Source organism: Trichosurus vulpecula, chromosome 4 (assembly GCF_011100635.1).
Source record: "Trichosurus vulpecula isolate mTriVul1 chromosome 4, mTriVul1.pri, whole genome shotgun sequence".
NCBI classification, from domain to species: Eukaryota; Metazoa; Chordata; class Mammalia; order Diprotodontia; family Phalangeridae; genus Trichosurus; species Trichosurus vulpecula.
Window position 1 is genome coordinate 30,352,802 of NC_050576.1, and position 22,651 is coordinate 30,375,452.

General features: G+C 46.8%; 1 protein-coding gene across 2 annotated transcripts in view; it reads left to right on the top strand.

Annotated features, from left to right (window-relative positions):
* The window catches only part of AGBL4 (ATP/GTP binding protein like 4), a 799,994-nt gene that overhangs the window by 361,865 nt on the left and 415,478 nt on the right, over nt 1-22,651 (top strand). For both annotated transcript variants that reach the window (XM_036757917.1, XM_036757919.1), the window contains one exon: nt 18,170-18,264. In XM_036757917.1, coding sequence (XP_036613812.1) covers nt 18,170-18,264 — 95 coding nt within the window. The remainder of the gene's footprint in view (nt 1-18,169; nt 18,265-22,651) is intronic.

Here is a 22,651-nt window from a genome sequence, read left to right on the forward strand (position 1 = left end):
AACTCTGGTCTTTTCATCAGGGATGTTTAGAAGTGCTCTATGTCATTAAAGGTCTGTTTTCCCTGCTGTGAGAGTATATTCATTTTTTGCTGGGTAAGTTATTCTTAGCTGTAAGCTTAGACATTTTGCCTTCCTTTATAAGGATGTCTGCTGAATCTTCTGTGGCTCCTGGGTACTTGCATCCATTCTTTCTAACTGCTTGCACTGATTTTTCTTTGGCCTTAGAACTCTGGATTTCTGACTATATTCCTCTGACTCTGGGTCTGTCTAGGACTCTCTCTCCTAAGCCCAGGCGTTACTTTCTTAGGTGAGTAGAGGTAGTCATCAGAGCTGTTTTAAATCTCCGTATATATTCTTAGCCAAGGGAAAGAACCATGAGTGGATGTGCCCTCATTTGTGGGTGGAGAAGGCAGGGATACCTGGAAAGGAATGGACAGAAGGGGAGGAGGAGAACCCAGAAGGTGCTCAGTTGCCTTCCTTCCTGGCTCCAAGCTCTATAAAGGAAGTCTCCCATCTTCCACTCCCCCTCCATCCAGTCTCCATCCTCACCCTTGCTTCTAAGAAGCCCATATGTACGATGGGAGACAGTGCAAAGAGCCCAGGATTTGGAGGCCAATGAGAGTTCTAGGTTTGCCCTTGGTGAGCCATGTCCTTTGGGATGAGTCTCCTCATTTCTTTGGATCCTGTCTATGAAATGGGAGGGTTTGACTTGATTGTCTCTAGATCTAAACCTCTTGTCCTCTTGCAGTGGTCCTTTGGGGGAAATGGGCATACGCATGAACACCTATGGCTAAAGGCAGTTTGAAAATTTCTGGGAGAGGATGCCTTCTGGCTGCTGGCTCCCAGTGTGGGCTGGCCAGGGTTATCTCTAGTCTGCCCCCACCCTGCATGCTCCCCCGTGCCTGCAGTGCCCCCAACTCCTCTCTTTTTATCCAAAGCCCTCCTAGAGGGCAGGAGCTTTCTTTGTGTCCCCAGCACTTCACAGGGCCTCACACATAGTGAGTGTTGAATTGCAGCTGTATGACTGTCTGTTTCCCAAAGCCTGCCCTGAGCCCCAGTGACCTAGCCAAACTCACGATGTCATCAGGTCATAGATTTACAGCTGGAAGGGAACCTACAGTCCATCTAAGCTCCCCTTACCCCATGGCACAGAGAGGGAAAGCACCTCGTCTGAGGTCACACACTAGGGAGTGTCTAGGGCTGATTTGAACTCAGGTCACCTGACTCCATGTCCAGTCTCCCATCCACTGTGCCCCACTGCATTTCTGCCTTCCTTTGTCCCTGTATCACTGATACTTACCACAATGCCTTTTTATCTGTGTCTTCACCCTGTCCCGAGCCATGAACATCCTTAAAGGCAAGGCCTGGCTTTTGTCCCATTGATGTAGCTGCCCTATTAGGGAACATACCACTACAAAAGCACCAGTGGGTGGAGGAGAGAGGTGTGAGAGGAACCCTAGTCTAGGCATGGCAGTCTGGATGACATCTGTAAGGGCCCTGCACGAGCAGCAGCCTGGCCGACCATCATCAGGGAGGGTAGTTTTTATTAAAACTTAATAAAATTTTAGAGTTTTTTTTCCCATCCTTATGTCCAGATAAAACTGCTCCTCTTTAACTTGCCCTCATTGCCTGCCCCTTCTGCCCTTAGGGACCGTGTCCACTAAGCCTCATAGGCTTCCATCCCCCTGGAGATGCTCTGTCCTTCCTTCCTTCCTCCTGGCCTTCCCTCTAGCTGCCCTGCCCCATTGCCCTGGGCCCCAGGTCCCTCTTTATCCAGTTGCCCTCCCCTCTGCACTCTCCCATTTATCCTCATCCTTCCTAAAGAGACCAGAGCTCAGTATTCTCCATACTGTTGTCCAGTGCAGAGGGAAGGGACTGTCCTTCCCTTCTAGAGATAGGACTCTCTGGTCAGGCTTCCAGAAGACAATGTACTTGTTCCCTTCAGGCAAAAGTCAGAACTTCTGCTGCAGGCTTGGTTTGAACAGAGGAGAGCATCTGGAGGTGTTTCAGGCAGGGGCAGCACTAGGAAAAACATCTAAAGGTCCCCTCTATTTCTGAATGTGTGTATATGTGCATGTATGGTTGTGCCCACGTACAAGGGCTCATGTGTGTGTGTGTGCGTGCGTGTGTGTGTGCGTGCGTGTGTGTGCATGTTCTCTTGGCGTTCCAGAAATGGCATTGCTGGCCTCATTTCCATAACTGCATAAAAAATGTGTATCAGGCACATCACCAGCTGCCACATTGCAAGCACTCTGTCCCTTGGAAGGAGATTCACTGAGCTCAGGTTGGCTGGAGCTGTTCCCTTGGCCCCTTCCTGTCTTGTCCTCCCCCCAACTCCCCCAACTGTGCCCTCACACCTCAGCCAAAGGAAGGAAGCGCCAGCGCTGGGGAGATCTGCCTGAGGATGCCTTTCCCTCCTGGGCCTGCCTGGTGTCCTGGGCTGCTCTGGGGTAAGGGAAGGGAACTTCTCAAGCATCACATGGGGAGAGAAGTTCATGGGTCAATTGAATTGCATTCATATCGATTCATTTCATAGAATCCCAGTAACATGGAATCTAAAGCTGCACTCTTAGGTCATTCGGTCTAAGTTCTATATATCACACAGGAGGGCAAGGACTTCTGAGGTCATAGGTGTTGAACCCAGGCCATGAACTCTACAGTTACTTTTCCAAGGAATGACCCCCAACGTTTCTTAAATTCCCTGGGGTAGATATTTGTAGGCAGCCTCAGGTGTGTCTGGCAGGGTTGGCTGTCACAAGGATTCTTTTACATGTGGCAAGGACAGATGGTGCTGGTGTGGAGCCCATTCTGCCCACATACTCTAAGGGGGCGTCCCTAGGCATCTTATATTTGGAGGAAGAGGCTCCCAAGAGAGAAGTGCCATGGGGATAGGTGGGGAGGGTGTGGGGATACAGCCCTCCCCTGGAGTGGGTCCTTTGTGTTCAGGAAACCTTGAGATATGGAGACTGTGGCCTGCCTGGGGAGGAAGTGTGAAGCGCAACGTTGGCGCCCTAGGACGAAGCCCTGATTGCCTTCCCCTGATGACATTTACCCTGCTGAGAGAGGGGCCTGTGCTTTTGTAGTGGTGTGTTCCCTAATACGGCAGCTACATCAAGGGGACAAAAGCCAGGCCTTGCCTTTAAGGATGTTTATGGCTCGGGACAGGGTGAAGACACAGATAAAAACATTTTTAATACAAAATCACTAAAGATAAGAGCATCTGAGGGGGCAAACCATTCACCTTGGGAAGTCTGAAAGAAGAAGGAAAACTCATGACTGACAAGGTGAATCAAGGCAGGCTTCCCAGAGGTGGTGGGAAGTGTGGGCCTAGTCCAAGGGACAGTGAGTGTTCCAGTTGGATGGTGGTGCCCAATGGGTGGAGGAGAGAGGTGTGAGAGTAACCCTAGTCTAGGCATGGCAGTCTGGACAACATCTGTAAGGGCCCTGCACCAGCAGCAGCCTGGCCGACCGTCGTCAGGGAGGGTGGAGCAGGGAGGGGAGGATCAGCCAGATCCCATGCATCAAAGGGCATACTTACTCTCCACCCAGACTGGGCACGGGGCTCACCTGAGGTAACCTGGCCCTTGAGAGGCTGAGCTGGGCTTGAAGCCAGGCAACTAGACTGCCAGAGGAATCTGGGTCCTGGATAAAATGATTGTAGGCTGTCTCCCCCAATGCCTTGCCCCTTTTTCTTAACTCCCCATTTTCTGTAGAGTGCCCCAGCATTTTTCCTATCTTGGGCTGAACTTTGGCAATTCCAGGCCCCACAAGGCAGTGTCTCTTCCAGCCACCCTCCTCTGGGTCTCCTATTTATAGAATGAGAGGGGTGGGGCTGATGCTCTCTAGGGCCCCCTCCATCTCTGATACTCTTTGTCTGTGTCCAGATGAGGAAAAGGGAGTTGGGAGATGGGTGGGAAGTGAGTTTGAGAGATTTGGGGCGTGCCCCTTTACATCTCTAAGCTTATTTTTCCCATGTGTACTAATGTGTGAGATTTGGCTAGGCGATCTTGGAAGAGAAGAAAGCCTTCTGTAGTCAGTAGTCTGCTGGGCTCGGGTTCTGAAAGGCCTGTCTTCGAGCTATGACTCAGATACATGTTTTCTAGGTGCCTGTGGACAAGTCACTGGACCTTTTAGACTTCACCTTCCTACTCTGCAAAATGGGGATGGCATCACAGAATTAGCAGAAGGGACCCAGGGGGCCGAATGTTCCAAGAGGACCGAAAGTCCTTGCTTCAGGTCATAGTGGCAGTACCGGGAGGATCAGAACCTCACTCACATTTGAACCCCTTTCTACTGGATCCCAGTCCTTTGGCGCCTCCCTCCCCCTGTTTTTGTGAAGCTCAAAGAGACTAAGCAGGAACAGTGTGATGAGATGTGCAGTAGCTTTAGTCCAGTCCTTTGTCCCTCCAAATCCCATAATCCAATAAGATGGCTGAAATCCTTCCTTGAAGGAGATGGAAAAATCCAACTCATTGTCTCAGTCACATAATCACAGAATGGGAGCTCAGAGGGACAGGCTGCTGCAGAGACAGATGTCTATACTGGCACTCAATGCAAAGAAATACTGGGCTCTTTGGGGTGACTTTTCGCCAGTCCCCCAGCCTCCCTCAATTTCACTGGCCCTCTGTACGATGAAGAGAATACTGCTTGCTCTACCTCCTCCAGAGGTTGTGCTAAGGAAATAATTTTTTGGATCTCAAAATGCCATAGGAAAAAATGACCCATTTTTGTTTGTAGCAAGTCCCTTAGGAATGCCCTTGGTTAATCAGGGTCTCCAGGAATCTTGGTGCTGGTTTCAGTATCTCAAATGGACTGTTTCTGGATGGGGCCACCGCTGCCCATCCGTCATGGCCTCCTGTCTCTGCCTAGCCAAGCTGGGTCGTGTCTGAGGTGCAAAAGGCCTCAGATGTCACTCTGGTTAAGAGACGCTCCCCAAACTGTGGGTAATATAAAGGGCACACACGTCTGCCTGTGCCCAGTCTCACTGTTGGATTTATCCTAGTTATGCTTAACTGTGATCAAACTGTGATTGGATAAAGACCATCTGACACATATTCCTTTTTAATCACCCAAATATGTGTGATAATGTTTGACATGCACATTTGTGCCTAATGAATTCAATGGGAAATGTGACCTGCTGATGTTTTTCTGTGAAAACAACTTTAAGAACAATCAGGTTAAGAATAATTACAGCCTGTGTGTGAAGCTTGCCTTATCACGTCACAGGGATATTTTTCCAATTCATTTTGTCTGACTGTGACGCACAGAGCCGTGCCAGAGAGAATGGGGAGGCTGGGCTCCCCTGCTCCCCAGCAGTTTCCCAAGGGGGATGTTGCTCCTTGACAGGCTGGCATTTCTGAGAGCCATAGCACTCAATGCTTCATGGCCTCGTAGAGGGCTTTAGTGGTCACCTAGTCCAGCCCTTAGACCCAGAGAGGCCCCCTTCTCCTCTTTTTCATAGTAATTGTCTGACTAGACCACTATGCCAGGGCACAGGGAGATGCTGCTGGACTTTACCACCTGGGTCTTTGTTTTCACATCTTTAAAATGAGAACTAGTTAGACTAAGTTGTGTTGGCTTTAATAATGCATGAATTCTGAGTGATAAATTTGTTCTGAGTCTCTTTGGAGGGAGAATTTTCAGAGGAGGCAACCAAGTAGCCTGTGCCGAGGCTCCCCCCTAGCCTTCTTTTCATTTAGTTCTCCATCCCTAGTGCCTTCAGGGGGTTCTGGCGTCTTCCTATTCTGCTTGCTCCTCACTTACATCCTCTATGCCCTTCCTAAAGTGGGGCCTTTGAGACAGAGCTGAATCTTCCAGCTTTTGCCCCAACAGATAAGAATGCAGGGTGTACTCAGCTCCTTGTTCTCAGGGCATGCCAAGCTAGTGTTGGCTTGTCTTGTAGCCACAACACATAGATTCCTTTTCAGCTTGCAGGCTACTGAAACCTGGACTAACACCCCACAGCTGATGGTGCTCTCCAACGTCCTGATTTCACTAACCTAACATTTGGCTGAATCGAATGAGATGGAATTTCATAGAAATTGTGAAGTCTCCTCTAGACTTTCCTTCCTCGTTGGATGGGTTTGCTCTGGAGGCTTTAGGGGAGGACAGAGGATGAAAAGGTACGGGTTGGTTGAGACTTGCATTGTTGAGGGTAGGATACACATGGGTGAAATCACAGATGAACTGAACCTGCAATTCCTGGCATCATCAAACAACTGTACAGGTGTAGGCTGTGGGAGGAGGGGTGGGGGCAGTCAGGGGCCAGTGAGAGGTGAGGGAGGCTACCCAGACAACTGCTCTGGTGAAAGAAGCTGACTGGGCTCGAGGAGGAGCCAGCAGTGCGGCCTGACAGCCACAGAAACGATGGGGGAATCTCTGGCTGCATCAGGACAGGCCTCCCGTCGATGGCCAACCACAGGTCCGGAGGACTTGGGGTGAAACACGCTGCCCATCTCCCTGCAGAGCAGGGAAGGCCTCTGAGTGCAGATCGAGGCTTGTGGGGCTTGGAGTTCTTTTTATAGATAGGGCTGATGCGTGAATTCGTTTTCATGATTGTACATGCTCGTAGCAGGTTTTGTTTTTCTTGCTTTTCAATAGAGAGAGGGGGAGGTGGGAGGGAGAAAATTCAGAGCTGAAAACAAAATGAAATGAAATTTAAATAAAATATTAAATAAATTTATTTCAATAAATAATAGATATATTTTTCAACAAATTTACTTATTTATTTTGATAAAGAAACCCATCTCTCCATGTTATTGACAAACAAATAAATAAATGACTTTTGTTTGTTTGTTTTCAAAGCTAGGCTTAGTGTTGGAGGACGGGGGACATGGTCACACACCATCTAGTGTACCATGTTCAGTTCTAGGCACCAAGTTTGGAGGAAGGTAGTGACAGACTAGAAAGGAATGTGCCCATAATGAAGAAACGACTGGAGGGGGTTAGACCTTGATTGGATCAACTGAAGGAAGGGGATGTTTAGCCTGAGCAGGAGCAGATTGGCCAGCTGTCTGAATGTGTGTCATGCCTGTGACAGAGGGTTGATCTTGTTCTGCCTGAGCCCAGAACCAGGAGCATTGAAGTGAAGTTACAAAGAGGCAGATTTGGGGAGGAAATTCCTAGGATTCTAGATTTAGAACTGGAAAGGACCTGAAGCCCATTGGTTCTGGACTTCTCTCATTTTGTGGATAAGGAGAAGAAAATCTCAGAGGCCAAATGACTCGAATGCCCAGAAAAGCACTCCAAGGAGGATCTGAGGTTCGAACTTGGGTCTTGTGATTTCCCATCCAGTGCCCTGTCTATCATACTACACAGTCGCTCAACCATCAGAGCAATCCGTGAATGTAATGGACTGCTCTGGGGGGTAGCAAGCTCCCCATCACTGGAGGAATTCCTGCTGAGGCCAGCAGGAATGTTGTGGAAGGCATTCCTGTTCACAGACAAGTTGAACTATGTACCCTCTTCTGGGATTCCTGATCATGTAGGGCTAGACTTGGAGGGCTCTGGGATTCCAAGATTCTCAATTATTTGGAAGGTAGAAAAATGGCAGAGAGAAGCAGTAAAGAGCAGGCAGCAGTGTCATTGTGAATCCAGAGTTTTCCCTATGTCTGGAAAGGCTGACATCACTGTGGGCCAAGCTTTCTGGGGCTCATTGGGTGGATTAAAGGGACAGAAACATGAGCAAGAAGGAAAAGAGAGTGCTTCACAGTTGGCTGCAGCTCCATGCCCAGGAGGAGGCAGGCAGGAGCAGGAGGCTGGTGCTCATCCATCATTCCTGATGTCTCCTTGCTCAGGATCTCTTGGCAGGAGCCTCTTTTGAAGAGATGCTGTGGCTGGACCATGATGGAGGAAGGAGGCCAGTGCCCGGCTCTCAGCTGCTGGGGTAGGGGTCTGGGGGTGGAGGACTCCTCATAGAGCTTGTGGTGGGGGAGGCATTTACAAGCTGCATGAACTTGACTGAATCCCTTCCTCTGAGCTTTCTCACCACCCCCATATTCCCTGTTCTCAGGCTCCTCCTAGTTCTGATGTCCCCTGTTCTAAGGCCTCTCCCAGCCCTGACATCCCCTGTTCTCAGGCCCTCCCAGCTCTGCCATTCCCTGTTCTAAGGCACTCCCAGTTCTGACATCCCCTGATCTAAGGCCCTCCCAAACCTGACATTCCCTTTTCTCAGGCCCCTCCCAGCTCTAATATCCCCTACTCTACGGCCCTCCCAGACCTAACATCCCCTGTTCTCAGGTGCCTCCCAGCCCTGACATTCTGTGATCTAAGGTCTAAGGTCTCTTCTGGATCTGACATTCTATAATCCCCTAACCTTTTGGATTCTAGTTCTTAATTAGGACATTAGCTCCATTGATGGTCTACAGACTTTTAAAGCCCTTTTATTTTAGAATGGTAGATGTCTGTTTTTTTAAACAAACAGCTACAGACATTCACATTGTTTAAGATATAAACTCCATCTCTCTAATAAAAAACAATAGTTCGTTAGCTTCCAGCAATGGGAGAACATAATGGGCTGGGCTGGGTTAGGCTGGGCCGGGGGAAGCTAGGGATGGGAGCCAACTCTTCCTGTTTGGAAATAGGTTAGATGCTTTGTTCTCTTTTTCTAACAAAGATCTAAAGATGTTTTTATTCTACTGTATGTGTGGGTACAAGGTCTACTTTGAGGCAAACATTACATTTTGAGAGCCTAGTCTTTGCATTTGAACACTAGGCCTCCATGTTATGTCCAGATACTAGGGGGCACAGAGGGGCAGGGGAGCACAGGTGCCCCTTGCGCAGTGGGCTCCATCTTCTCCATCTCCCACTCCTTGCTCACTCCACCAGTGCTCACACCTTGAGTTGAGATGCTCTGGAGAGGACTCCTAGCCATCCTTCCCTGACAGCCTGCTTCACTGTGCTTCCTCGGATGGATTTCCATGGTTACGATCCAGCTTTGACTGTGCATTAGCATCCATGTAGCCCATCAGTGTCACCCGAAGCTCCCAGCTGGAGCAGCTCCTTCCAGATGGGCAAATAGCCACCTTGACAGGACCCAAGAAAAGTCTCTGCCTTCCAGATATGGATGTGATGTGTCCACTGAGAGACGAAAGGGTTTGCACTGGACAGTTTTGCATTTCTCTAGGTTTATCAAACCTGTCTGGAATGATTAACATGAAGAACTGTACTGGATAGTGTAATAGACTCTGGGCTTGGAAGCAGAAGACAGCTGGGTTCAGCCACTTTGCTAGTTCTGTCAGATGAGCAAGTTACATCATCTCACTCATCCTCAGCTTCCTCATCTGTAAAGTGGGGATAATCCCCGTGGCCTTTTATCCATCCTTCTGGCTGTCTCTGCAGCCTTGGATACTGCTGCTCTTCCTCTTTTCCTTGATACTGTCTTCTCCCTAAGTTTCCTTGACACTCTTCTCCTGATTCTCCTCCTACCTGTCTGACTGCTCCTCCTCAGTTTCCATGTCATGTCCAACAATGGTAGGAATCCCCTAAGGCTTTGTCCTGGTCTGTCTCCTCTTCTCCCTCTGTACTGTTTCACTTGCTGATCTCATCGGCTCCCATGGTTCAAAGTCACCTGTCTAGGCATGGGCAGATGCAGTTTTCAACCCAGATTCTTTGAGGCTAACTTTTGGGTTCATTCCCCAAGAGCATTCTTCCCACCATATTAAGTGACTGTCTCTTAGAGTTTCATTGCTCCCTGTGCCTCCTTCTTAGGTCCATTTTCCATCCTCACCATGAGCTCCACCTCTCAGTGACTTTGGCCAGGCCCTCCCTCCTAAGGTGGCTTCACATTCTGCCCTCCCTACACTTGACCATTCCAATGATGCACCATCCTCTTTCCTGGAATTCCTTGTTCCTTGTCCTGTTTATGCCTCTCCAAATCCCAAACCCACACTGACCCACCATCCATCTTTTCTGCTCCTTGTCACATGGTGCTGAACAGAGCTGGAGAAAGTTGTGTAACTTATAGATTTCTGTTCCTCGCTCTCACCTGGGTCCTCGATCTTGAAGGCCATCCTTCTGTTCTCTGTAGTTGGCTCTCCTTCACATTCCTCCTAGTATCTGCTCCAAACCTCTTTTCCTCTCACTCCTCTCACATGTCCCTTCCCTTCCTACCTATCAGCAGAATTCCTGATTGCCTCATACTTTACTGAAAGAACAGGGCCATTTGCCCTACCTTCCCTCTTTTTCCTACTCAGCCCATCAAAACCCCTTGTCAAAATTGCCCATTTTCTCCTCTACTCCATTCTCTGAGAGGTGGCCCTTCTCACCAGGGCCAGTCCCTGTGCTTGATCTCAACCTCTTCAGTCTCCATAAGGACATAACCCTCATAGTCATTACCCATGTGTCATCTATCTACTGAATCTGTTCCTGCTGCCTCCATGCATGCCCAAGTCTTTCCTATTCTTCCAGTATCCTCACTTGACACTGCTAGCCTAAAGTTATCATCCTGTGTAGTTCTTTTCTTTCACAGCCAGACTCCTGGGGTGGATGGTGTTTTTCCTATTATAAGTATTAATATTATTATTAACAACAGCAGCAGCCATGGTGATAATGGTAACAACTTCCTACATTTGCTGCCTTTGCTTCTCTCAGTTTACTTCTGAGTCTCTTATACTCTGGCTTCAGCCTTATTACCCAATTGAAATTGCTTTCTCCAAGGCTTCTAGTGATGTCTTAATCGATAATCCAATGGCCTTTTCTCAGTTCCCTTCTTCTTTCCCTGAGTGTGCTCTGCAGAATTTGACACCATTGAACCCTTTCTCTTCCTGTCTACTGTTCCTATCTCTGGTTTTCATGATCCCCCTCTCTAGGGATTCCTACCTCTTCTGTGGCTGCTCTTTCTCAGTAAGCTTTTCTGAATCACCCTTGGATTCCTGCCCTCCTACCCTGAGTATGGCTCAAGTCTCTGTCCTGGGCCCTTTTTTGCTTTTATTTCACTTTCATTTGTTCCAGGTACCAGAATTCCTACTTACCATCTTGTCCAACCCATTTGTTTTAGACAGGAGAAAATGGATTCCTAGGCAGGTCAATTGGCTTATTACAAGGTTACTAGCTGCTACATTATCGAGCCAATTCTCTTGGTCCCCAGTCTAGTGGTTTTCTTCCCCATAGCCTTGATTCCCAGGACAGAGTTCTCCCTAGTTTCTTCTGCCCCACCCCGCCCCTGCAGAGCGCCGTAAGTCATCCCCCAAACTCCTGAGGAGATAAGTGGATGGCAGAGATGCTTGGATTGGGAACCTGCTCCTCGCCACATTTAGATGCTTTTATCTCTAGCCTGTAAAGGTCTTCACACTGATTTGGTGCTGATCTTCCGTTGTTAAGGAGACACAGGAAAAGCTTCTGATCATCCATTTTAAACTTGGCAAAGCATCGGGTTGGCAGGAGTACTCGTCTCCAACAGATTCTTCCAGACATCCCGCCAAAGACTGTTCAGTAAAGACAGCAACTTTCTAGTCCATGTCAGCCCTTCCTCTATTGATTTTTCTTGGTTTCCAGAGGCTCCTAGTGTTCATTTCCTTGCCCTGTGGTGCTGGCCTCCTTCCTCCAGAGCTCCTGGCACTACGTGACTACCATCTCTCGGTAATTTCTCCATAACACGAGGCATTCTATTCTCATCCTTTTCCATTCACACAACTCTTTGGGGAGGGAATGGGGAAGGGGGATAGTTTTGTTTTATTTCGTGTTTTTCCCATGTAGGCAAAGAAGGACTGAGCCAGAAACGCTGGCAACACAACAGCTGTCCAAAATTCGGATGGGGCATAGGAAGTTACATCATTGCTGGCCTTTTTCAAGTAAAGGGTGGATGACTATTTGCTGATATATCATAGAGGAGATTCTTATTCCTGTAGGCATCACAGAATATGGTCACTGAGGTCCCTTCCAAAACTGAGGTTTCATGATTTATTTACAGGAATATACTTCAATTAAAAAAATTAAACTATTTGTTACAAGGAAAGACTTATAATATAGAAAGAGGGGATATATTCAGAAATGAAGATGATATAAAGCAAAATGCAGTAATAACTTTTTTAAAAGTTCCCCAATGCTATCCTTTGTACCACTTCTAGACAATTCTTCACTGGTAACATGTTGCAATGTTCTTAAAACCAACACATTCCTCTCTGTTGCCATTTGGGTGATTTGTAACCACAATTCTTCAGGGACTGTAACATTATCTTAGTTGTAGCATCATGGGACAAATGTGGATCTTAAGAAAAAGGTGGGTGTTTGTTTCAGGGGGAAACTCAAGGTCATTTAAAGTGCTGCCTGATTTCCCTAAAGAAATCTGTCTCTCACTCTTCCTTCTCTTCAGTTCTTTACTCACTTCACTATCCCACCCAAAATATCTCTCCAAGATATTGAAGAGGAGACATGGGTAAAGATGTAGATGGGCCAGCTCTGCAGGTTGGTTTTTAAGTCTTGCTTTGTTTGACTTCGCAATATTGTTGTCTTTGTTCTGGTGCTTTTCACTTCATTCTGCATCAATTCATGCAAATCTTCCCAGTTTTCTCTGAAATGAGCTCCTTATCATTTTTTATAACATGATAATCTTCTATCACGTTCATAGGCAGCTCTGCTATAACATGACACATTTTCCCCCCAAAGCACCCTTCTATGCAAAACTGAGCATCAAAAGTCACTGAGATTATGGGGAAGATGGTATTGGGCACAGTGATCCAGAACTTTGTCAGTGACATATTAAAAGAAAAAAAAGAAGGTAGGAACCTAATATAAATGGAAGCATCATTATGTATGTGTTAACTGCTTAAGACATACGTAAATACTACAATAACTAGTGACTTCCTCTGGCATCTGGCTGTTTTTCTGTCTGGGCCCCAGGCTTCAGGAGGAAGCTGGGCAGGCCTGGAGTTCCAGAACTTCCAGCCAAGGCCATGGAAGAAGGGAGTGCTGTCGTGTTATGGTGGGGTGCTGACCAGCCCTCCTTCATCCACAGGTCCTACTGCACTGGAAGGCATGCAATTGATGTGTCACTTTACTGTGACAAAAACCTGAAGCTTGCTCATGGAAATGGCATCAGAATCATTGCAGCTTGTGAATTATTGTGAAGTTTTCTGCATTCTTCATGTTTCTTAAGGTCTTACTAGATGGGGAAGAAGCAAAGTAGAAATTCAAGTTATGCTCTAAGTGTTCCCTAGTATGTCAATTAAGTTGGAACAAATTCTCACTTTTGAAACATGGGTTGTAGAACAGACTGTATATACCATAACTTGTCAGTCATTTCCTGACTGATAGGCACCCCTTCATTTTCCAATTTTTTGCCACCACAAAAAGAGCTATAAATATTTTTGTATAACCTAGGTAGAGTTTGTTTTGCTTGGGACTGATTCTTCCCTTAATTTACCCTCCTTTTAACTCTCCCTTCTCCCCCTTCTCCTCAATTTCCCTGTTAAGCGAAATGAATTTCTGTTCCCAATTTGGTTTGTGTATTATTGCCTCCTTTAACCAGTTCAGATGAGAGCAAGTTTCAAATGTCAGCTGTTCTCTCTACTCCTTCCTCCTCATCTGTATAGACTTCTATTTGTGTACCCTGGTCATGTGAGATAATTTCCCTTAACCTTTCTCTCCACTCCCCTACTTTCCCCCCACCCCTGAAGTATCTCTTCCTCTCCTGTTCCATTTTTAATATCATAAAGATATAGTAGACTCCCCCCCCCGGTTTATGTCTAATTAGACTTCCTCTATATGATGATAATAATTCAAAGTGGACACCTGGATCACCTCCCCATATTAATATATAAGCAGTTTAACCTTGTTTAATTCCATGTGATTGTTCATTCATATTTACCCTTTTAATGTTTCTCTTTACTCCTATGTTTGGACTTCAGAGTTTTTACATGCATCTGGTCTTTTAAAAAATTATTTTATTTCATTAAATATTTTCCAATTACATGTAAAAAAATTGACTATTATTTTAAAAAATGAGTTCCAAATTCTCTCCCTTTCTCCTTTTCCTTTCCTGTCTTTGAGAAGGCAAGGAATTTGATATTGATTATACATGTGAAGTCATGCAAAACGTATTTCCATATTGGCTATGTTGTGAGAAAATATAAAATCAACCAAGAAAAATAAAGAGAATTTGAAAAATATGCTTCAATTAGAGTTCCCCATCCTTTCTCTGCAGGTAGATAGCATTTTTCATCATGAGTTCTTTAGAATTGCCTTGGATCATTCTCTTGATCAGAGTAGCTAAATGTCTTTCACAGTTGATCATCATTACAATATTGCTATTACTATGTACAGTGATCTCCTGGTTCTGCTCATTTCACTTTGCATCAGTTCATATAAGTCTTCTCAGGTTTTTCTGAAACCATTCTGCTCGTCATTTTTTTTTTTTATAACTCAATAGTATTCCATCACAATCATGTACCACAACTTGTTCAGCCATTCCTTCGATTTCCAATTCTTTGCCACCACAAAAAACAGCTCTAAATATTTTTGTACATATAGGTCCTTTTCCCTTTTCTTTGATCTTTTTAGGATACAGGCCTAGTAGTGGTATTGCTGGGTCAAAGGGTATGATATGCACAGTTTTATAGCCTTTTTGGCATAGCTCCAAATTGCAGTACAGAATGGCTGGATCAGTTCACAACTACAGCAACAATGCATTTAGTGTCCGAATTTTTCCATATCCCCTCTAGAATTTGCCATTTTCCTTTTATGTCATGTTAGCCAATCTAATGGCCATCTCAGAGTTGTTTTAATGTGAAGTTCTCTAATTAGTAGTGATTTAGAGCATTTTTATGTGACTATTGATGGCTTGGATTTCTTCTTCTGAAAACTGCCTGTTCATATCCTTTGACAATTTAACAACTAGAGAATGGCTCTTATTTTTATAAATCCGGCTCAGTTCTCTATATATTTGAGAAATTAGGCTTTTATCAGAGAAACTTGCTTTAAAAATTTCCCCATTTTTCTGTTTTCCTTCTAATTTTGGTTGCATTAGTTTTATTTGTGCTTTTTAATTTCATGTAATCAAAATTATCCATTTTACATCTTGTGGTGCTCTCTATTTCATGTTTGGTCATAAACTCTTCCCTTATGCATAGGTCTGACAGATACATTTTCCTATCACCTTTTATATCTAAATCATTTATCCATTTTTGACCTTATCTTGGTATATGATGTGAAATGTTGGGCTATGCCTAGTTTCTGCCACTTTTGTATAATGTTCAGTTCTTACCTCAAAAGCTTGGATCTTTGGATTTATCATCTGGTCTTTTCATCAATAACTCCTTGAAGTCTTCTTTTTCACTAAAATCTGGAATTTCTCCTGTAGGCATTCATTCGATAAATATTTAAGTGCCTACTATGAGCCAGGCACTATACCAAGTACTAGTGATACAAAGAAAAACAGAAGACAGTTCCTGCCCTCAAGGAACTCACAGTCTAATGAGGGAGACAACACATAAACAAGTATGTACAAACAAGCTATACAGGGATAGATTTGACATCATCCACAGAGGGAACACACAAGAATGAAGGGCTTTGGGAAGGGCTGTGGGAGGTGGGATTTTAGCTGGGATGGGGATAAAGTAAAATCATTCTTGCTGGGTAGGTTATTCTTGTAACAAGCCCATGTCCTTTGCCTCCTGGAATATCATACTCCATGCTCTCCACTCCTTTGTAGTGCTGGTTTCTAAATGGTGTGTAGTCCTGACTGCAGCTTCTCAGTATTTGAATCCTTTTTTTCAGGCTGCTTGCAATATTTTTTCTTTGACCTGAAATCTCTAGATTTTGGCTATAATGTTTCTAGGAGTTTTTATTTTGGAGTTTGTTTCAGGAGGTGACTGGTGGATTCTTTATCTTTCCTCTTTGCCCTCTTGTGTCGAGCTCTGTAGTTTTTAGGATATATATTGCTGGAGAAGGGCCTTTAAGGGACATTTTGCTCAACTGAATCCAATACTTTTTGCAATCCTCAAACAGTAGGTACAGTGGGATCTTGCCTTTTCTGCCCCTTCAGGCCCATTGTAGAACTGTACAGAAGTGGTCTTCTGTAAATATCTTTTTTTTTTAATACCTGCCTTTTCCCTTCTCATTCCCTAATCAAGGACATCCTCAATACATGTCAGCTTGTTCTCATAGGCTCTGACTGTATGGCTGGAGAATAGGCATAAGAATGTGTCAGTCACCTTTTTGATAATAATAAATGAGTGATATTTCTAAGCTTTTGGGGTCCTTCCTCCTCTTTTAGAAACTAGGAGGCTCCAGCTGTCCCCTGGTGGCCCTCCAGCTTGGGCCTCCTCTGGGGGCATTTAATCCTGTCCACTTCCTCTTTCCCTGCTTCTGGAGCATCATGTCCACTTCTTCCTCCCCACACTGAGGACTGGGATGTTAGGTGACGGCTCCACTGCCCTTAATGGAAGAAACTGATTGTTTTAGGAAATTTTACTGGTCTCTTCCAATTTTTTCATTATTCCACTATTTCATCCTTCAATTCAGCAACTTTTTATTAAGCTGACTTACTTGGCCCTGGCAACCCATAATGCGGATGAAAATACAAAATTATCCAACACTTCCCCCATATCGTTCAATTAACTGCTTGTGAAAATGTGCTTAGTAGCATCAGGGTGGGAGGAGAGCTATGATTATAGATAGACTCACGCTATGTCAGAGCTGGAATGGCCCTTTCATTTCACAGATATATCCTTCTGAAGGAAATCCAGGAATGAGAATCAAGAAGAAAAAAAGAGAACATTTCAGAAAGATTCGCTGAGGGGAGAGACAGATGCAGCTTTGTGATAAGAGTGCATGTAGTACAGGTCCCATGGACAGAAGAAGCAGGGGAATGAGGACTTCTGGAAACAGATCCAAGCCTGGCCTTGAGGCAGGAGACGGTTGGCAGGAAGAAATTCTATTCCATGGACATTCAGTTCAATCCACAATCACGGATTTAATGTGTTGGACTGAGACAGAGAAAGTCCCTCAAAGAGCTTACAATCTACTAGGGGCAGAGGAAGGGCTACCATATGTAAACAGATGAGAAAATTCTAAGTAGTTTAAGGACAGAGAAGAGAGAGAGAGAGAGAGAGAGAGAGAGAGAGAGAGAGAGAGAGAGAGAGAGAGAGAAGTGGGGGTGGGGAGAGAGAGAGATTATGTTTGCTGAAATTTTTTCTCTCTCTACCAAGAATGGAGAATTGGTTGGGAGGCAGTGTCCAGTAAAAAGTGTGTGTGTGTGTGTGTGTGTGTGTGTGTGTGTGTGTACACATGCATGTGTATACATATATGTGTATATATGTATATATTCATATCTACATATTTTTTTAAAACTACCTTTCATTACAATGGTTTTCTTTGCAATTCTATGCATTTTTTTCTATATTAAAAAAAAACGATTCTAAGAAGGAATCAGTAGGCTTCAGCAGATTGCCAAAGAGGAGATGCGGAGATCTATGACCCACAAAAGGTGAAGAGTTCCTGCTCCAGAATCTCCCTGGTAGGTCAGCCTCCAGAAGGGAGGGAGAACCCATGACCTCTCCTCCTCCAGGCAGCCTGTGCTGCTTGCAGACAGTTAACATTGTTAGAAAGTTTTTCCTGACTCAGAGACTGAGGTCTGCTTCTCTGTGGTGCTCCCCAGTAACTCCTTGTACAGCTAGGTCTTAGATAAGACAAATGAAGAATCTCCTGAAGTGCTCTCCTGAATCAGAACCTCTACTATTTGAAGTTATAATGATGTAGAATATGGTCATGGTTTCAGCCCGACAGAAAGGTGCCCACTTTGGAGGATCCTTGTTCACACTCCTGGGACCTGAGCTGTGTAGGTTTCTGGGACCAAGCAGGACAAGTCTCACCCTCACCCACAGGACAGCCCTTCAGATATGTGAACACTGCTGTGGTCTTCCCCATAAGTATTCTTTTCCTCCATTCACAGAGCCAGTCAGTTTTAGATACAGGATTCAAACCCCAGCACATCATTACTTATTAGATTAAGTTGTGGTAGAGCCATTCGAAACTTAGCGCTAGAGTCCTGGTTAGCTTTGGCAAAGCCCAGAAAACCAGGGGCAGCCTGGCCTGTCTCCATGAGCTGGTAAAAGTAATTGGATGGCTGTCAGGACACAGGGCAAGGCTTCATCAGTGCCTCATTCTCCTTCCCCTCATCTGCTCAAGAAAGCCTGCTAATGGCATCGTTTCCTTCTGTCTCTTTGTCTCTCAGAGGGTGATTTTCAACATTGTTAACTTCAGCAAGACCAAGAGTCTCTACAGAGATGGGATGACCCCGATGGTGAAGTCCACCAGCCGCCCCAAATGGTGAGTTCCAGGTTGAATCCATCTCTTCTTGGTCTAAGTTGGTAGTCCTCAGGGCAGAACATGCCACGTTTTGGGGAAAGCCACCCCGCCGTAGTCCCACAATCCTGTCTCTTGGCCTGGTGTTGGCATTGTGTGTCTTTTTTTTGAGGAGGGAGGGCAGGGTAATTGGGGTTAAGCGACTTGCCCAAGGTCACACAGCTAGTACATGTGTCAACTGTCTGAGGCCGGATTTGAACTCAGGTCCTCCTGACTCCAGGGCCAGTGCTCTACTCGCTGTGCCACTTAGCTGCCCCTGGCATTCTATCTCTTCTCTCTCTTGGTTGGTGTGGGGGCTGGGTGGGGTGCTGTGTGCTTTCCCCAAGAGCATTTGTGTGGAGGACTTGTCCCTCTGGATCTCTCAGCCCATCACTGCTGGTTGGTTTGATTCTCCACAGGTTTTGTTTGCCAGCTCATAAGCCCCACATGTTGGTAAATGCTATATTCAGTCACCCTAAGGAGGAATAAAAGCTCTTACTAAGAGATGAATGGAAGTTGTAATTGAAGAGAAGGGACCCGATTGAGATATTCACTGTCTTCACACTGAAGTTGGGTGTGCATGTGGGCAAGGGTGACTCATTCCCCTGCTGCAGCTGGGTTTGGGGGCTACTGACTTTGGGGAGTGGGAGGAAGCAGCTAGACCAAGCTGATGTCTGTGTCGTTTAAAAATGGGAGGTTGGGCCTGATGACCTCAAACAGGTAGGATGGTCTGAGAGCCTTGACATTCTTCTGGGTGGGCTTGTGTTTCCTTTTGGGTGTCTGCTTCTGAGGAAAAGGACATGGGGATTCAGGGAACTTCTAGTGGGTGAATTGGAGCACTGGAGTGAGCTTCAGGATAAGGAGCTGGGCATGGGAGAGGACGATGCGAGCACAGCCTGGGAGGAAGGAGGTGTGGCGGGCCTGGGCCCCTTCCTGCACTGGGGGTTCTGGGAGAGGAGGCACCATCAGAGGCAGACAGAATATGTGTTCTGATTTCCATTTGGCATCTTGGGTTTTTCAGATAGTCCTTCACTTGGCCAAGGTTTTCCATTTGCTTTATTAAGCTCTTTCTTTTCCTTGCTGCTCTTTACTCCAATACGACCTGGATGGGTTCTGGATGAGGAGGGTGGGCTAGCCAAGGCCTCTTCCAGCTCTAGAGCAGATCCTCAGTGACCAGGGAAGGTCTGGGATTTGTCCAAGCTCCCACAGGGAATGGGATCGAGGATCACAGATTTAGACCCAGAAGATTTAGACCCAGAGCTCCTCTTTTGCAACACACTCATTTTACAAAAGAATAAACTGAGTCTGAGACAAGTGACCTGCCTGGTCCAGGGACACACAACTCTGAAGCATCACCAGTGAGATCTGAACCCCAGGCCTCCACTCTTTTGCAGCATCAGGATTAAATGGCAGGGCCAGCACTGAACACTCAGGTCCTCTGTGCCCACATTCAGCTGCTTTCCCCAAGTGCCAGAGGCAGGGGCCTTCTTGCATGGCTCTGATGAGCTTCTGGAGTAGAGGGGCTTTGTTGGGGGGATGTTTGTTACCATTCCCACCTGACAGATGGAGGAACATGCATGTATGTGTGTGCATGTGTAAGATGCACGGTACCCCTGGGCACAGACCACCCTGGATTCGTGATCAGGATTCTGGTGGCCATTAACAGAGTTTATTTGCACTTTTTAAAGGCAGAACATGATTCTGGATGCTTTATGTTTGAAAATAGCAAGCATCAATTATTAAAACGCTGGTGTAAAAGCTAAACTCTTGGCCTCCAAGAGCTTCTGTTGGAATGGGGAGGCTGGCACATACAAGGAAGCCACAGTGGGGAATTGAGGCACTGGATCAGGGTTTGGTGGAGGAGGCCAGAAGAGAACAGTCTGTTGGGAAAGGCAGAGATCCTGGCCTGGGTCCCTCTTGGGAGGACCCTACACCTTTCTCATCAGATCTAGGGGCTTCCAAGCAGAGGGAGCTAAAGACTTGACTTTCCAAGATGGTGTGCAAGCCAGGTGATGAAGGGATTCAGAGCAGAGGGAACTGAACACCGTGGCAGTGCCTGGGAAATGAGTGGAAGAAGAGAGCTTGGGACACCCATCCTCAGCCCTCAGTGTGAGCCTTTGTGTCCTGGGGCAGTGCACATGGCTTCCCAGGAGCCCCTCAGTCCCTCTCCTGGGATGGCGCAGACACTCCAGCTCACTGTTGGGAGGGGCCTCGCAGATCCCCCTGGACCCCCGGCTGCCACGGCCACATCCTGAGCCATCGGGCACGTTCTCCATCTCACCTCACACCCTGTAGGCCAGTGGGGTCACTGCAGTCTAGACCATGTGAGGACTGGGTGAAAAAACAGAGATATTGAGCTTGGCTTCTAGCAGAGACCTTTCCCCATCCCCCAGTGAGCCAGGCCTTCCCTGGGCCTGCTTGTTTGCCTGCTGTCATCCACATTTGACTGTGAGCCCCTTGAGGGCAGGAACTGTCTTCTGCTGTTCTTTGTGTCCCCAGCACTTAGCATAGTGCCTGGCACATGGTAAGTATTTAGTAAGTGCTTATCCACTGACTAATGGAGAAGATTTGGGGTTGAGTTGGTTGTACATAGAGGAAACTGAGTCTCATAGAGAGGAGCCACTTCCTAAGGAACTGTTAGAAGAGCAGCACATAAATGTGTGCGTGTGTGTGTGTGTCAGTTTAAGGTTTGCAAAGCACTTTTCATATTTGTTCATGGTTAATCCTCACAATGGCCTTGTGATATGGCTGTTGTCCTTATCTGACAGTGGGGAAGTGGAGGCTAAAGAGATTTCAGTGACTTGTCCAGAGCCACACAACCAGGAAGGGTTGAAGGCAGGATTCCAACCTGGATTTCCAGCTTTGTATAGACACAGTGAAAAAGCTGCAGACTTGGAGTCAGAGGTGCTTCCTTCTGATCCAGGCTCCTCCATTCTGTCTCTCTGTGACCTTGGATGAGGCCCTTCCCTTCTCTGGGCCTTAGTATCCTCTGCTCTGAAGTTGGGGGTTTGGCCCCGGGCTTCTGAAGGCCTCTAGGTGCTGACCTGTGTGTGAGCTCATCTCTGGCCTCAGTCTCTTCATGTGTAAAATGAAGGAGAACGACTAGATGATTCCTGAGGCCCTTCTGTCTCTATATTCATGGTCCCATGGATGCCCTTGGATAAGGGCCTCAGTTGGGTGAGATGATGAGGGCCTTCCAACTCTAGGTCGAGGTTCCAGGGGGCACTCCTTCCCCCGATGCCACCCACAGACCCTGCATGTCTCATGTGGGGCCTTCCAAGGTCTTATCCTGCACTAGCTCCTCTGTGGAGGCTAGATCTCTCCCTACCTAGGCTGGTTCTTGGACAGCCAAGTCACCAGGCCTCCGCTGGGTCCTTATTCAGAGCTGTCCTGCTTGGCAGGACCCCTCAGCATTTGTCTTCTGCTGGCTAACGTTCCCTCTATCATAGGAGGAAGCCCCAAAGGGGGATGAGGTAGGACTTAGCACTTAGCCACAGAAGAAGTGCTCTCCTCGCTTGTGTCCTCATTCTTCTGAAGCTCAAGAAAGTTACCTGTTACATGTAAATCTGCAATCTCCAAATAGCTCCCGAACCTGTTGGCTGCTAACAATAGCTACTGAACCTCACAAATGGTGCTCTCTGCCTAATGGCACCACCTGCTGTCCCGAGGAGGGGTGGGTTTTGGGCAGGTGGGCTCCAAAAGTAGGTTCTAGGGAACGGTGCTGTCCCCCAGGAGAGAGAGGCAAGTGCATGCTGGGAGCAGGTGTGCTCACGACTGGCTTCAGGTGTGTGTGGCAGGGAGCTCCTCCCTTGGCGCTGGCCATAGGAACGTTGCTGGCTTTGACTACAAGGAGGGAGCTCACCAAGGTGAGCCACAAGAGAAGCCTGATTTCAGGAAAGCCTTTGCCTTGGTCTAAGAGCCACCATCGATTGCATGGGCACCTAGAAGAGAAAGTGGGCTGCTCCTGTAGAAAACAACGAGCGATGACAGACAGGCATGTAGAGAGGAGGGCAGGCCATGGTCTGTGTCAGTCCTGTGGGATGGCAGACAGAGCTGGAGGAAAGCCACCAGAGCCCCAAAGGCAGATATGTGGGGACGGCCCATGGTCAAAGGTCCTATGGAGGGGAAGGTGAGAGAGGTTGTGACCTTTGTTCATGGGGCAAGCAGGCCCTGCCCAGACTCAAAGCTTTTCCAAAGGATCCTTGCACGGGTCTTGAAGGGGGACACTTAATCTGTACTTGACACCACAAGGTATTAGAGCTTGAGGTGTTGAAAGGTAGAGCAGTCCCAGTTCCCTGTGGAGAAGGCCCCCCTTGCCTGGAGGGTCAGATGTGCAGCAGCTGAGCATAGGGTCTCAGAGCTACTGCCCCTG